At 32.4% G+C, this 16,474-nt stretch overlaps 1 protein-coding gene across 2 annotated transcripts in view; it reads left to right on the top strand.

Annotated features, from left to right (window-relative positions):
• Dscam2 (Down syndrome cell adhesion molecule 2) overlaps nucleotides 1-16,176 on the top strand; it is a 572,707-nt gene extending 556,531 nt beyond the window's left edge. For both annotated transcript variants that reach the window (XM_072535610.1, XM_072535611.1), the window contains exons 27-32: nucleotides 2,629-2,769; nucleotides 2,815-2,943; nucleotides 4,912-5,099; nucleotides 9,913-10,060; nucleotides 12,625-12,715; nucleotides 15,772-16,176. In XM_072535610.1, coding sequence (XP_072391711.1) covers nucleotides 2,629-2,769; nucleotides 2,815-2,943; nucleotides 4,912-5,099; nucleotides 9,913-10,060; nucleotides 12,625-12,715; nucleotides 15,772-16,018 — 944 coding nt within the window. In that variant the 3' untranslated portion in view covers nucleotides 16,019-16,176. The remainder of the gene's footprint in view (nucleotides 1-2,628; nucleotides 2,770-2,814; nucleotides 2,944-4,911; nucleotides 5,100-9,912; nucleotides 10,061-12,624; nucleotides 12,716-15,771) is intronic.
• The last annotated feature ends 298 nt before the right edge of the window (nucleotides 16,177-16,474 follow it).

Genomic DNA, 16,474 nt, shown 5'->3' with positions numbered 1-16,474 from the left:
AGTTTTAAATTATATTCTGATGCATCAGTGGATTTTAGGTAGTATGGGTGATTGCTGATTGTTTCCCCAAGGTAGTGTGGTTGGCTATTGCTTGCTCCCTACGGTAGTGGCTTTGTATACGGCTAAGACACTAACCGATTTGTGTGACTAAAGTTTCATTGTAGAATGATTGTAGTGATATGATTGAAAAGAGAGCGAATGAAAATTTGTATCGGCTTATATATAATGGAACGGCTACTAAAAATATTTATAATTTAGTGAGGTCGCTTTGGAATAATATAGTACCGGGAACAAGTACCAAGCGGAGCTTGGTGTCACGTTGAATTGGTTAATTGGAACGTTACAATTGGTTTATATGTATAAGGGAAGCTATACTTTGTTTGAAATGATGTTAATAAGACAGAAGATTTGGATAAAACCCATGGTTCTGTCCAATTCCTATATTACCATAACTATCGAGTAGCAAGAACATCAAATTACGCTGAATACCATAAAACAAGAAACAAAACGTTGACTTTGGTGAAACAAGCAAAAAATCAATACTAGGAAACCTTTTCCAAAAGAATGAAAAACGACTTCTATGATCTTTAGAAACAAAAATGAAGGTTAATCAGATCACAAAGATTTTGGGAAGTTCATTTAACAAAAGATTGAATTCATTTCGGGATAACGGTGTTCTTTGCGGGCATTAATGCAGCATTTTAAAAAGAGATTACTTGCAAAATTAATTTCTAGGGATAAGGGTATTTTTATCTCTGAAGAAATTTGCAAAACGTTTATAAAAATAATATGAAGAGAAAGTACCGTAGAGAAGTAAATATACGGGTGATCTGTTAAAATGGTCAAAATAAGGAAAAAACAAAAAAATTGAAAACGTGGAGGCTTTTTTACACGTTTCAATGTTATTGTTTTAATTCTAATTTTATAATTAAATGTTTAATTTTGTCATAATTGATGCCTGGTCATTAATAATTGCATGGCCATTAGCTAATATTTCATTTCTCAACCCGGACCTGTGGCGCTGATCGTTCTTCTTCTTCTTCCTTCTTGTATGTAGGCTTTAAAGCCTGTTTGTTCTTTAATATTAGCCTCCTAAATTGTTTAAATTATCGCACCATCTTTTTGTTGGTCTGCCAATACTTCTTCGTCCATTTGGTGACTTATTTCGTGCTATTTGTACTATCCTATCCTCTGCAATTCTACTATGTGTCAGGTCTTGTCTCCGCCGTGTATGTTAATATAGATCTAATTGCTACTTTATAGATTCTTCTTTTTCTTTTATATCTTATCTTAGGTGTTTGTTCTTCCAGATTGTGTCATTAAGAGATCCCGCCGCTTAACTTGCTTTTAGGCTTTGTTGTTGTACTTATTCTTCAACATTTCCATAACTAGTTATATCTATTCCCAGATATCTAAACCTTGCTTTCCGCTTTATTATTTTTTCATTAATTTCGATTTTACATCGTAGTGGGTATTTAGATGTTTAGTGGGTTTTTTCTGCTGATATTATTATATTATATTTCTTGGTTGTTGTATTGAAGATTTGTGTTAATGTTTGAAGCTCGTCTTCTGATTCGACGATTAATGCGGCGTCGTGTGCATAACATAATATTTGGATTTGTTTGTTCCCCATTCCGTAATCATGACCTTTACAAACTGCTTGTATTATTTCGTCCATTATTATATTGTACTGGTATACACTGTGTTAGTTTTCCATTTATCTTTGCCTGTATTCGATTATAGAAGTAAATATTTTTGATGGTTTGTATAATATTGATTGGTATGATTCTTTTATACAGTAGATGTAAGACGTCTTCGACTTGAATGCGATCGAAAACCTTTGTCAGGTCTATAAAACATAGATATGCTGGTTTATTGTACTCGATGGTCTTTCCGGATCTGAATCCTTATTGTTCATCTGATAAAGTTGTTAGTTTATTGATTTTTTGGTTAAGACTTTTGTGGTAAACTTACGTGCGATGTTCAGTAGCTGTTTCTCCATGAGCCTAGTATCTTGCTGTGCAATATTAGTTTTTGTATAAGTTTTGTCATCTCTAGGGTTATACTTTCTCCTCCATGTTGTAGAAGCTCGTTGGTTATTTCGTCTGACCCTGGTAACTTTCTATTTTTGAGTGAATTTGATCTGGTTGATCGTCAACCAGATAACTTCGTGACAACATCCGAGGTTTCTCTATTAGATACCATCACGCTTGATCTTCTTAAGAATAATATTACTATAAATTTCACTTCCTATTGCCAAATTAGAATGATTTTACTGTTATAGACCACTTGTAGTAGTCTAATAATAAACCGGTTTAGGATCAATTCCTATGTACCGCAACTTGGTAAAGAAAGTCGATACTGTCCTAAGCCAAGCATTATTATATTAAATTTTAGGTCCTTGGTGTAAGTTCTAGATCTAAGCTGAGAAAGGATTTGATGGAATAAAGAACTTAAACCTATGAAATAGAACCTGGTCTAAAAACTTGGGAATTAGTTGAAGACTTGAAGAACCATTCATATTTTTTCACTAAATCCAAGATTTCACAATTTTCAACAAATTATATTTTCATTTTTAAACAATATTCAACTACAATTTTCCTTACTAATATAATAATTTTGTTTTAGACGTGCCACCTCCTGATTTGATGAAACAAGGAGACGATGACTCGCCTTTCTATTCTGACTTAAAAGTTGTTATACCGTTAGTTGTTTTATTTGTAGCAATAATTATTTCTGCCATAGGGGCTCTGATATGTATGAAACGACGTAAGTAGTCAAATTTTAAGATCAAATCTAAAAATTTTGATAAAGGCTACGTTTCAGGTCACAACGATGCAGCCAAGGAACAATTGGATAACCAGCAAAATGCCGAAGCTCAAAGAGAGAGATATTATGCCACTATTCATAAGGTTTCTTTGCAAGCCGGAGAAAAAATTCCAGGTAGGTTAGTCCATGTAACAAATTAACAATCAATGATTTGTTGCTATTGTTGTTTACCGATTGTTTACCAATAAAATGATACCCCAGTTGTGTAACTATAAAAAGACACTTGTGATGCCAATTTAATTGCTCGGGATTCGAGACTCAGGTGTAGGTAACACCTGAGAAAGAGTTAGTCTCAAACAATACCAAACAATATTTGGAATGATAAATGTATTACAGTATAAATATTTCACCAATTCAAATAATATTTAATGAACACATGCAAAATTGTTGTTAATAAAACATTAATTATCTGGACAAAAATCCGGAATTACGAATATCACAAACGAAAAAATCGGTAGACGGAACAAAACTGTTGGCGAGCGCGTGCCAAATACGTCGCGACAGCTACGAATCGCAGAAGAGCAGCAATCCAGTGGAACAAACATTTAATTATAACATCGCTACCATGGTACAATATCGCTACGTTGTATTGAAATTTACACTGGTTAATTGCAAATCAGGGAATCTCAGTAATTGTATTAAAAATCATATATTGCGTTTAAAAATGTCCAAATGTGTATTATAACAAAAATAATTAATTACTTAATAAAAGATAATAATTGATTCAAATATTTTATTATATTTATATTATTATTTTTACTTGATTAATTGAGCAAATCAAAAAAATAACTTAATTGTTCTCAGGATGAAAAATCTCCTTATATTAACCTATGTTGTGTGGGTTCAAAGATATCCTAGTTGTCCTTTATCGGGATAGAGAAAAAAGGATAATAATAAAAATAGTATGTTACAAAAAATTGGTATTCTTTATTTTATTTAAAGAAGAATAAAACAATTATCAAATTTTGCCGTTACCTTATCAATCAGCGTAAATGAATACAATAAAATTTACACAAAAAATATTTTAAAGACAAAACCAATTTAAAGCCAATTTCAATGAATATCTTTAAAACTTTTTATCTTTTTAATTTTCAATATTTACTTTATTGCAAAAACAAAACTTTAAAACATTTTACAAATGAAGTCTACTTTTGAGTTAAAATGGTAGCGACAATGATGTCAACAAACCTCATTCACAGTTACAAAATTTTTAATTCTGAACAGAAAATCCCTGACCTTTCCTTCGTAGATTGTATTTGGACCATACCCAGAATCGTCCACGCTCCACAGCAATGTGATCTGCCACTATTCGCCTCGGCTTTCTTCTTTTCGTATCTGCAATCCTTCTGCAGCGACTGTACGAAACACCTGACTCAATTCTCCAACAATTTACACTTTAAATTTAATTTTTCAAAACACTCAACTTGGTGCCGCCAAACTATTTCCTACGTATTCCAGAAACTGCCCACTTTAGATCCAAGGATATCTTTTCATCTACTTGTAATCTCCTTCTGCAATTCTGCTAACTTCCTTTCACAATGCCGGTATCCAAACTCACGAACACACCCTCTATCGAAACGCGAGCTTTCCTTTCGATGATCCAATGACAACTGCCTCTTTTTCTCATATATCAACTATCAATTCTCCCATTCAAATAAAAACTGTCCAATCAAAAAGCTTTATTTTGTTTACAATCATTAAGAAAAAACCCCATTACTGTTTCCAGAGAAACTAAAATTTTTTGCTTTAAACTTGGCTTTCCCTTTGGTTACCAATACATAATTCATTTCTATAACAAAAGGTTAACTACAATATCTTAATCCTAGGTTATATACAAACAATGAAAAGATTATAATGAATATGGGCTTTCTAATTCTATATAAAAACATTTTACCTGCGACTGTTTAAAAATCAGTTGTTGACAGGCAAAACTTTCTGTTAATATAATCTTATCTTAATCTAATACATAAATTTTGTTTACCAGGATGTCTTGAAAATTTATTTAAATGGTCTATTTATTAATTTTTATTTTTCTCCTTGGCTGATAAAATGAATCATAACAATATATTTTTATTTTTGCAGAGACTTCAGAAGACATATCACCGTACGCAACATTTCAATTAACAGAACCTAGTACTTTACCACAAAATACGATGCTTCATAGTTTCATGTACCACGAGCATCCAATGACTGAAGGTTGTGCGTCTCCGCCGCCAGCCACCTCATCTGTTCAACGAAACTCGCCATATTACAATATCGCAAGTATCCAAGTACTTATCAACTGAATACTTATAAACTAATTTTTACCTGCTGAAGGATCAAGATATTTTTTCTGTAATGATATGTAACTGTAAAAATTTTCTGGAAAGTCAATTGTTTGATGAAAGCACTCAGACACTTTTCTTATGTAAAAGTTGTTTCAATTAAATTGGCTGAAGTTTTGAAGAGAGGTAGCTTTGTTGTTGTTGATCAAAAGTTATCATTGCATTAAGACTTAAAAATTAATTGTTTTTAGTTATAGAGGTTAAAAGTGCTGCTTTTTATCCTTTTGAATAATATTTGTTATAATAATAACGGATTTATTACGGCTGTCACTGCTTCTCCGCCCCCAATTTCCATATTTTTCTGTCATATGCAGTAGCCTCTTCTAAGTCTCTTGCCGCCATTGCTTCATCAATTTCGTTGCGCCAACTTCTTCATGGTCGTCCTCTCTTTCTTCTTTCAGGAGGGATCCATTCCAGTACTCTTCTAGGCCATCTGTACTCTGGCATTCTTTTAACATGTCCGAACCAGATTAATTGTTTTCTTTGTATGTCATTATTGATATTTCGCTCAATTTTTATTTCGTTCCTTATTTATTCGTTTCTAACTCTCTCCGGTTTCGATCTACCGCAGTTTCGTCTCAGATAATCCATTTCTGTCGTCATAAGTTTGTTTCTATTAGCTCTGGTGACGTCCCATACTTACAAACCGTAAAGTGTAATACTTTGGACTATACTACCAGAGAAGAGAGTTTAAGGCACGGGTCGCTGCTCTGCCCTCGTAATAATAATTGTTAAATATACATAATTTTGGTAAAAACGTGCAACGAACTTTAGGGAATGATTCTACGTGAAAAAAAAAATGACAGTTTTTTATATAAACGTATGCCTGCAAATACTTCCTTTTCCGAGATACGGGGTGTTGAAATTTTTCTTTAAATTTAACGATTAATTTTATTGCCCAGAAACTGGTTGAAATATGCAAAGGAAGTTTGATGGATTTTAAGGTTATTGAGCATTTTTTAACATACAATTATGAAATTTATTATTCATCATTAACGCGCATGCGGGTAATAGTCTCAATTTTTTTAAAGAAAAATAGTACACTACTGAGATTTTTTTAAATTAAAAATCTTTTAAATTTCTTCATTTAATTTCTATCAAAAAATTTGTCTTTTTTTCATATGAGGCGCTCATATGAACAATGAAAAAATAAAACATCTTAATGCGAATTTTCATTCCTTTAATAAAAGCTCAAGAACTACACTACAATAACATTAAATCAGGACAGTAACAGAAAGTGCCACTAATTAAATTTTAAATAGGCTCAGAGCTACAAAGAATGTTCAAAATGACCTCCCTGAAACGTGACAGAAGTTACTTTTAGCCCCATTGGTTGACGTATTCGTGCAAATATTCCTGGTGTCCTTTTATTTACTAATATAAAAGTGCTACAGTTAAATTTGCAAAAACTTTGAATGGAGGTATTTTTGGTCACTTATACATAAGAAAAGTGGCGGGGTCCATTACAGATTAAATAAGTTCAAATAAAGTGAAAGATACCAAGATAAGATTTGCTCTTTCTGATAAGTTGCCGAAAATACGGAGTGAAACTTTGGAAATTATACAGTGGACCCACTTATGGAATAAAATTGTTTGTATGCTAATTTTAGACAATTTAAAGAAACGCTGGGACTCATAAACTTTTAAATTCTAATTTGCGCTTTTTAATCACAAATTCTAATGTACAGGGTGATTCACGCAAGTCTAGCATAGTCCAACATCTTTATTTTTAGCTACTTAACAATCTGATTTAAACGAACTATAACATAATGGGTATTTTATGAATAATACAGGGTGAAATTTTAAAATTATGTATATTTTTGCCAAGAAATTAAATACAAAACTCAATATATTGCTAATCAATTTAGAAAATTGATATCTGTATTTAGCCAATTTAAAAAAATACCATTATTTTTGGCAGCAATATGGAGCTCCACGAGACAGAACTAGTTTAAATAATGCTACAGAAAAACTAATAAGGGAGATACAAAATATAAAAAATTCAATAATTTATTTCCTTTTAAGTAATTTAACAGATGACCAGAACACAGATTATTCCTTATGGAAGGCAACAAAAAGAATGAAGAAAACAATTATTCATTCTCATCCTATCAAGTTGGAAATCGGCAACTGAGCTAGAAGTAATAAAAAAAAGCAAAACGATTTTCAGATCATTTAGAGAGCACGTTATAACCCAACGAAAATAATGGTGAAGAACTAAGATGAGAAGAACCATTCCAAGCAGAAGAAAAAATAAGGTTGGTCATTTAGAGGAGTATCAACAGAAATAAAAAAGAATATAAATCCTAAGAAAGCTCCAGGATATGATCTCATAACAGGAGAACTATTAAAAAATATATCAAGAAAAGTCATAGTTAAGCTGACACACCCAATAAATGCTGCTTTTAGATTGAGATATGTTCCCAGACTCTGGAAAGTAGCTGAAGTCATTATGATCGCCAAACCAGGTAAACCTTCTAATGTAGTGACATCCTATCGACCAATATCACTACTTCCGGTGATGTCAAAACTATTAAAAAAAAAATTTATTGAAAAGATTAAAACTAATAATAGAAAGAAAAATCTTAGATCATGTTCACAGAATAACGAATATAATAGAAATAATATTAGAAAAAAAGAAAGTCTGCTCTACAATCTTCTTGGACGTAGCACAGACGTTTGATAAAGTCTGACATGACGGTTTAAACTATTAACTAAGAACGTTTATGCCTAAACAGTATTCAGAAATCTTAGAATCCAACATTACGAATAGATATTTTAGGGTAAAACAAGGAGAAGTGTACACCGACTTAAGGGAGATCAAAACTGGTGTGCCACAAGGGAGTGTATTAGGTCCGGTCCTGTACCTATTGTATACGTGTGACATTCCAGAGCTAGAACAAAACATTATTGCCTCCTTCGTGGATAAAACAGCCATACTAGCGATAGGAGACACTAGTGAAGAAGCGACTGATAACTTGCAACTATCAGTAAATAAAATACATACCTGGACCAGAAAATGGCGAATTAAAGTAAATGAGACTAAATCTGCAAACATTAACTTTGCAAATAAAAAAAAAAGAAAATGTTCCAATGAGAATAAATGATACCCAAGTTCCTTACGCAACATCAGCAAAATACTTGGGCATCACCGTAGATGCTAGGCTGCGCTGGAAAGTTTATGTCAAAAAGAAAAAAGCTGAGCTTGATATATATGGGTGCCAACTCTGGGGCTGTACCAAAGCTAATAATCTACATATTATCCAGAGATTTCAAAACAGAGTACTGAAGAACATGGTTGATGCTCCTTGATATATCCGTAACAGCAACCTCCACGAGGACCTGGGTATGGAAACTGTGATCGAAGTAATCAAGAGAATAGCAGCAAGCCACGAGCAGAGACTGTATAGCCATGTGAATATCGAGGCAATCCAGCTTCTTGACAACACTGAACTAAAGAGAAGACTCATAAGGACAAAACCATTTGAGCTAGTGTAAATGTCTAAACAATAAAGATGATGGACTATGCTATGTTATGTACATTTAAATTTATGTTTACGTTTAAAAGTTGATGGGTTTTAGCGTTTTTTATATTTTTAAAATAAAGACATAAACAATTTTATTCTATAAGTGGTTTCCACACTGTATAATTTCAAAATTTTCAACCTGTACTATTTATAATAAATAGATCCTGCAGGATATAGTTCGTTGAGATACGGTTGTTAAGGCGCTTTGAAAAATATAAAAATATACAGTGTGTTTCATTAAAAATAAGTATTGTGGACACAACCGATTTATTTTGTAATTGGTGTCCACACTGTTGGTATTTTTTAGTTTTCTTATTTGGGTCCAAATTTTCTTAAAAGAAGTATTTTTATTATGTAATTTGAAAAAAGAGCTTTCATAATTTTCTTTTACTTTTTAAAATAAGTTACTTTGTATATGACAAAGATCTTTTAAAACTAAAATAATAAATTTTTATTTTTTAAATCATTACAAAAGCTTTACAATGACGTATAGCAGCTTTAAAATTAATTTGTGGGTCCTAAAAACCAGCAAAATAAGACAAAATCATTTATTCTTAATAATTAAGATATTTATAAATAATTAATGATTCTGCCTTATTTTAATGTTTTCGAAGCAATAAGTTTATTTTATAACTTTCATCATACGTTATTTTAAAGCAGTTGCAATGCTTTTCTCTTGTTTTTCTTGTAATAGGACGAGGTCCTGTTATTTCTGTCATCTGCGTTCTTGATGTCCAGCGGCCATACCAACGTTTTGATACCGTAACAACTGGAAATCTTGATTCTAGTTATTGTGTTTGGTACACTTCGCAATTCGATCTGGACTCATTCGTTTTACATGGTCTCTCAAATAGCGGCGCATTGCTCTTTCCTATCTGATAACGTGATTTCATATCTGCTAATATCATTTTTCTCTTTATTTTTAATGTTTTGGCTCTTTTCTCAGCAGCGTCTTATAATATCGTATTTTAATCTCTGTAGTCTCTTGTCGCTTTTTTGATCTGTTGATCAGCTTTTGATTGCAATGTTTTAAAAGATAACAATTAAGTTTTTATTTCAATTCCATACATTTTTAATGGTAAAACCTATCAGTTCCTTTATATAGTTTAACGCGAGCTTGAATACGACAACTGAATCTACTGGAAGTGACTCAGTGATAAAAATCGACTAAAATTAGTCTTTTAATTTTAATGTTATCTAAAACATGTGTATATGTCGTTCTTTTATTTTAGCAAAAATTTCAAAGTACAAAAGGCCATGGCCGACGACGTGCCAATAGAAAAAATGATGTGGATAGCGACGATAGTGAATCGGATCAAGACCAGCTAACGTCGAGTCGGACAGAGTCTTCCAATCAATTAGATATGAAACATAAACATAGTAAGTCTATAAAATTTGATTTAACCGTTTCTTTACCAGACCTGATCAGCGACGCAGTGCCACCGTTCCCAGGGTTTGTGAAGTGCCAGCAGTACAAGCGACGTATATATACGGTTGCTCATTAAATGCAAAGAAAAACTCAGAAAATGCTCTTTAATGTTCAAAAGCAATGGCGACTAAGCAATCTTTTTATGTTTGCAAACTTCGGCTGAAACAAAATTATTTGTTTCATGTATAATTAAATTAACATTACCTGGATTTAGAAAGGAAAGAAAATAATCCATTTCCCTGGCAGGATTATCAAATGGGCACCTGAATTTGTATCATCAAACTCGTACACGACAGGAACAAATTGCTGTTTATCCCTCTGTATACTAAAATGATCTGCTAAAGCTCTTTTGCTTTCATTTCTCGATGTATGTGCAACCACAACTTTAGCACCTTCATTTTCATGCTCCTTATCAGCACCTTCATTTTCAGAAATAGCTTCGTCATTCCCATAAATAATATTAACAATCTCTTCCTCTTCTGAATCATCGCTATCTGGTACATAATCGCTTTCACTTTCTACAAAAGGCTCTTCATTGGAATTCAAGCATGCCAGTATAGCATCATATTCTTTTTGCTTTAATCCACACAAACCACCTGCACCTTCTTTTCTTGTAATTTCACAATACATTTGCACTGCAACAGTAACAGCAGAATACTGCGTAGTCCGTGCTAATGGTGCTAATGTGATATTTGCGGTACAAGTACAAGACGCATGCTAAAAATAGACCAAAAACCCGACCATACCCGGCAGTTACCGAAACGGTGTGTATCAGAAGCTGCCGTATCAATACGGCAGTGGGTTCATCACAATGCATGTTCGAACGTACCAATATGGGATTGGGGCCGATGGCACTGTAACAATGCCGGATAGATGAGGCAATGGGGCTGGCAGAGGTGCAAAAAAAATTGATGCCGTATACAAACGGCATGGTATTAAAAACGTTTTCACTCGAGAACGTATATATACGTCACTGGGAACAGTGGCACTTTTCCCCAAACCGTATATATACGTCGCTGGTAAAAAAAGGGTTAAATGACAAGAAAGTACTATATTTTTATCTAATTCTCTTTTTTCCTCGTTTTTTTTTCACCAAGACTGTCTCACCTACTTTATATAGTGAATTGCTTATATTATTATAATTATTGCTAATACGCTTCAGGTCGTCAGTCCATCTAGTTGGTGGGCGTCCTCTGCTCCGTATTGCTTACGTTGAGGCTTTTTATCATGGATACATTTTCTTGATGTAAGAAGTTCAGGAAATTTTGCCCTCGCCTCGCACATTTCTTTCGTCATATCCATACTTACTCATGCTACGTCTGCATCATCTTGTTTAAACCCCATTTTTGCATTAATGTCTCCCATAATTAATGTGTACTATGTTGGCGTGGCACGTACCGCTGTTTCTAGGTCCTTATAAAATTCTTTAATTTCTTCATCCAAATAGCTAGTCATTTAAGCATCTGTCAGGATTACCTTACGGTTATATCTTGCATTTAGTTTGAAAATGAGATATACAATCCTGGGTCTTATGCTGATAATTTTAACTACATTTTGTGTGTGATTTCTATGTATAATGAATCCTACTCCACCATTTGAAGTGTCTTCTTCATTTCTAAAGTGAAATACTTGTCATGATTTAACAGTAATTTGGGATTCTCCTCTTCGTCTTATTTCGCTGACGCCGATGATGCCTTATTTTATTGTTTTTAGCTCTTCCTCCAGTTCCATCATCTTCTGGTCTGATATAAGAGTTCTAACATCGTTTGAAGTAATATGCATTTGTCGCTCTTTGTAGTAGCCTTATTTTTTTCCGGGGATTCTTAGCACCCTCGGCTCCAAACCTGTTCCAACCGCTAGCTTGGTTGTAGATATTGGAGCCAACGGAGACTGAGGGCCGTTCAGTGGTTTTGTCTTTCATGGAAAATAACATTTAGGGTTTTAAGCCATTAAAACTATAAAAACAGAGATATAACCAAGAAAATCTGGAATTTTACCACTCAGTCAGAAAAGGTAAATTCCAGTATATTATTCGTGAATTCCCAGTGAATTCGGACTGGGAATAAGGACAAAGTGACTAAATTTTTTCATGAGTTTGAAATGACAGCAACACATACATTTTTTCAATTACCCTCATACAGACTTTATACAGGAAAATCATATCTGAACATTTTTTTTGTTTTTACTTTTCGATTCCCCATTTTAATTTCGATTTCGATTTTCATACGTCAAAGCTAAATAAAAAAATGTAATTGCAGTATATTATTGTTTATTTCCATGTATTCAGTTTTCATAATAATTTCAAAGCCACTTGACATGGAATATAAAATTGATAATAATCATTGCTGCAATGTGACAAGTGCTGTTTAATATATAGAATTGTTCACCTTTTATATGTTTGTTTTTAGCAGCCCTTTTTTTATAATACCCAAAGAATATTACTGATATGTAGTTTTATATACTTATTTTCTAAATGGGTGTTTAAAATATTAAAGAAGCATCTACTTAATTTTAGACTTCCTTTATCATGGTGCTCAATCCAGTACTTCATCAGATATTTCGCCAATGTCAGACCAAAAGTCGCTTCCACGTAGAAATAGAAACAGGTAATCAATATTTTGTTAGATATAAAGTAAAAGTATTGGAAGATAAATAAAAAAAATAGAATTGTTATCATTATCTTTTGTCATGATTTCTTGAACCTTTTAATATTGGTTATGTTCGTACAATAAAACTAGTATGTATTGTAGTCGACTCAACAATTAACTACTAATGCAATTATTTTATTTTAAAATAACATAGTTCAATGCTTTCTCGTAGCCTACACATACTAAATATATTATTAATTATCAGCAGTTATATTCAGTTAAAAGAAGCAGATTTTTGAGATCATGTCGACTGATATCAGAAGAGCGACAGCATGGTAATACTCAAAATACTGGTAAACCCAAAAGGCAAAGACCTGCAAGAGACCAACAAAAAATGTTACGAGATTTTGAACATACCATCACAAGAGAGCTAAAAAAGTCAAGTCTTCTATTAAAGTTCTAATTGTGTTAAAAGAAAGAGTAACAGACTATTCGATATTTATGTTTGATTGCCAGAATTTTATACACGTATCATTTTCCCTATTATAATCCGCTTACTAATATTTTTTAATGTAATTTATTTTTTTAACTATTTCAAAAGTTTCAAAAATTTATTATTTTAATTTCTAGTAAATATTCAGATTAATGTTGCTCCCGCCAACTATTTGTTGAGTACGGAAGCATCTAAATCACCTCTCAAGAATCCAACTGCAGTTCATAGTAGTTCCGATTTTGTCCTCAAAAATCCGAGCGTTGGTAACCTTCCCGCGATTCATCTCTCTTTTTTTCTTTCTGGACCCTCAACATACAAAACGAAATTTTTCTGAGTGGTCTCTTGACGAGAGTAGCTGAAAAATATTTTTTTTTATATTTCAAATAAATATTTATATTTATATAAAAAAATTTATTATATATTCTATTTTATATAAAGGCCAGAGGGAAGAAGGTCTGCAGGGCGGCCTAGAAAAAGGTGGAAAGATGCAGTCAAAGAAGATCTAGAGAAAATGTGAGTGCGACAATGGGAATTACTGGCACAGGACCGACAAACATGGAAAGCAATAGTAAACGCGGCAAAGACTCACGAAGAGTTGTAGCGCCATTGATGATGATGACGAAATAAATATTTATTTTAGAGCTTTATCGGGAACACTAGTAGTTGTCAGAACTATGTTTATTGATACGATGTTATCTTAATAGCTATGGGTTTATGGTATTTGTTCTGAAACCAGAATGTATAGTTGGTCGTCATTACATGATACCCTTAACAATTCGCAGGATTACCGTTGTTTGGTATAAGTGCCTTTTGTGAAATATCCCGTTTGCTTAGCCGCCCAATCCTATAGATTTTTATAGTGAATATATCTCTCTGCTGCCAATAGATTTCATGTTCTATGATTCTAGCCTGAATACCTAGTTGGTAAAAATTATATCCTTTCTAGAAGCCACACAAGCGTTGGCGATAATTCAGGTTGTACCAATTTTATATTGTTTTATTGAACACTGAAGATTATCTGTTAACTAAATTACAATGATGTGATCTATTATTGGTCTTTTAATTACATAAATATCTATATAATATATAAATATCTTTATATAATATATAAATTTTTTTATGTGAACGAATTTCAAAATTTTGGATAAAGTATGATTTTATTTTCATATAGGTATTTCTCATTCATAATTTAATGCCAAGATATGAACTGTTTGTTTTTCTCCTATATAATTTTAATATTAGTTTCGTATAAGCCCTTGTCATTTGTCATTTAATATCTAAACGGAGAATGTTTATTTCTTTTCCAAGATGATGTAATTCTTCTAGCATAGCTTTATTTTAAATTTTTCATTTTATTTCTCTGTCTGAGCTCGTTTCCTTACGGTTGGCGCCAAATTTATTTTAATTTTAAAGATAATACAAACAGATTGTATATGAATTTTGAAAGAACTACACCCAATCTTCTTCCGACACGAGCTAGGGGGCCTAGAATGGTTATTCCAAGTAAATAATTTCCCTACGTTACAATCCGTGATTTTTATGCTAGACCCTTAGCCAGTAGGGACACGAACTTTATTTTTTTTTTACTATATTATTGACTTATGTTGAGATTTGTGCTATCAAATTAATTTATTTGTGTCAAAAACTTTAAAATTACCAAACACTGATTGGACTAATTTTTCACAGATTTTTGAATACTCTATTTTGTTATTTTTTGTTTAATAGATTTCATTATAATCAAAATTTTAGAATTACTAGTATTAAATGAACATGACAAAAGATAAGCAGACGTAGCAATTCTATTACAATATTTTAATGTAACCTCATGTGTCGTTTCCACCCTGCTTTACGTAATGCCAAAATAGTATATGTACGATGTTACTCGTTTATTTGGAGTCACTATCATTTTCTAGGTAATAAAGCATAGAACAGTCAACGTTAATATTGTAAAGGTGTATTAAAAAGTGTAATTTTAATATAAATATTTTTTAAATTATAAGAAAAAGAAGTTTAACTTTGTTCCTTATTTTAATTTGAATCCTGACAACCTTTTGTTATTGATATTTTATGAACTTTAGGTTTAAACTTTTTTGTTTGATATATTTGTCATGCTGTAACTGGATGATTGACACCTCGTCTATACCATTAAAAATATATAATTATTTTGCATACATCATTAAAAAAGCCAAAACCTCCTATTTTACTGATTTGTTTCGTTTCGTGATTCTGATAAGACTTTTAGAACACAAATCTCGTGTGAAGCAAAAGAAGAAAGGCTAACTTGATTCTGCTGCTCAACATCCTATTGGCTTGAGAAGTTTTGAGCAAGAGGTCTCATAAGAGTTATCACATGGAGAACTGATCTGTGGCGGCCAAGCGTTCATAGCGACATCGCTTTTTGATCCTAATTTCTGGAAACACCCATAAATAGTTTAGTTATATATTTTATAGTATCAAAATCTTCATTTTACTTTGTTATCAATTTTTTTAATGATAGCGACTCCTGACGGTAGCAGTCCATGTTAGTTGGTGTTTAAAAACATATTTCGAACTAGATATACAAAAAAATCTTTGTCAAAAGGTGGTTGGCTCAGGGTGGGAGAAGCAATTCTCAAAGGCAGATGTTAAGTCATCTTTCGGTCGCAGAGACACCTTTCACTGAGAGGCAGCCCACGGATCAGAGCACTCCTGACCGGCCCGAGCTTAGTGAAGCGGAATGCGACATCGACACTCTCAAGAAGCTGAAGCTCGGATTGAGGTCCACCTTGTGGTCCCGACCTGCTGCTGGTGGAACAGGACAACCTACAGACTATTCCATTGCAGTATAATAGATTGAGCAAAAATTGTTAAAAATATATTGAATTTGGTTAATTTGAACACCATGTACCAACGAAGTTATTTGTTTGTTTTAGAAATTTTAAGATATTGTTGACTAAAAAATTACAAAAATTTAAATAATAAATACTATTGAGTTTATAAATAAAAAATATAATAATATATATATATATATATATATATATATATATATATATATATACATATATGCACATTGAAAGGAGTATGACCATCTTTAAACAAAATAAGACAGATAAAAAGACTATTTCGAAATTTTTAGATGGATCCAAATGTCACTGAATATAAATAAATTGCTCATCCATTTTTAGGATGGTGACATAACGCGAAACCTCAAAAAATTTAATTTAAAGAATTTTGTATTACAGATGAAGTAATACGTGAAGCAGTACAAGAAGAAAAAAGAAAAGAAAAAGCCCCACAGAACTATT

Source organism: Diabrotica undecimpunctata, chromosome 6 (genome assembly GCF_040954645.1).
Source record: "Diabrotica undecimpunctata isolate CICGRU chromosome 6, icDiaUnde3, whole genome shotgun sequence".
Lineage (NCBI taxonomy): Eukaryota > Metazoa > Arthropoda > Insecta > Coleoptera > Chrysomelidae > Diabrotica > Diabrotica undecimpunctata.
This window is presented reverse-complemented; position numbering and strand designations above follow the sequence as displayed.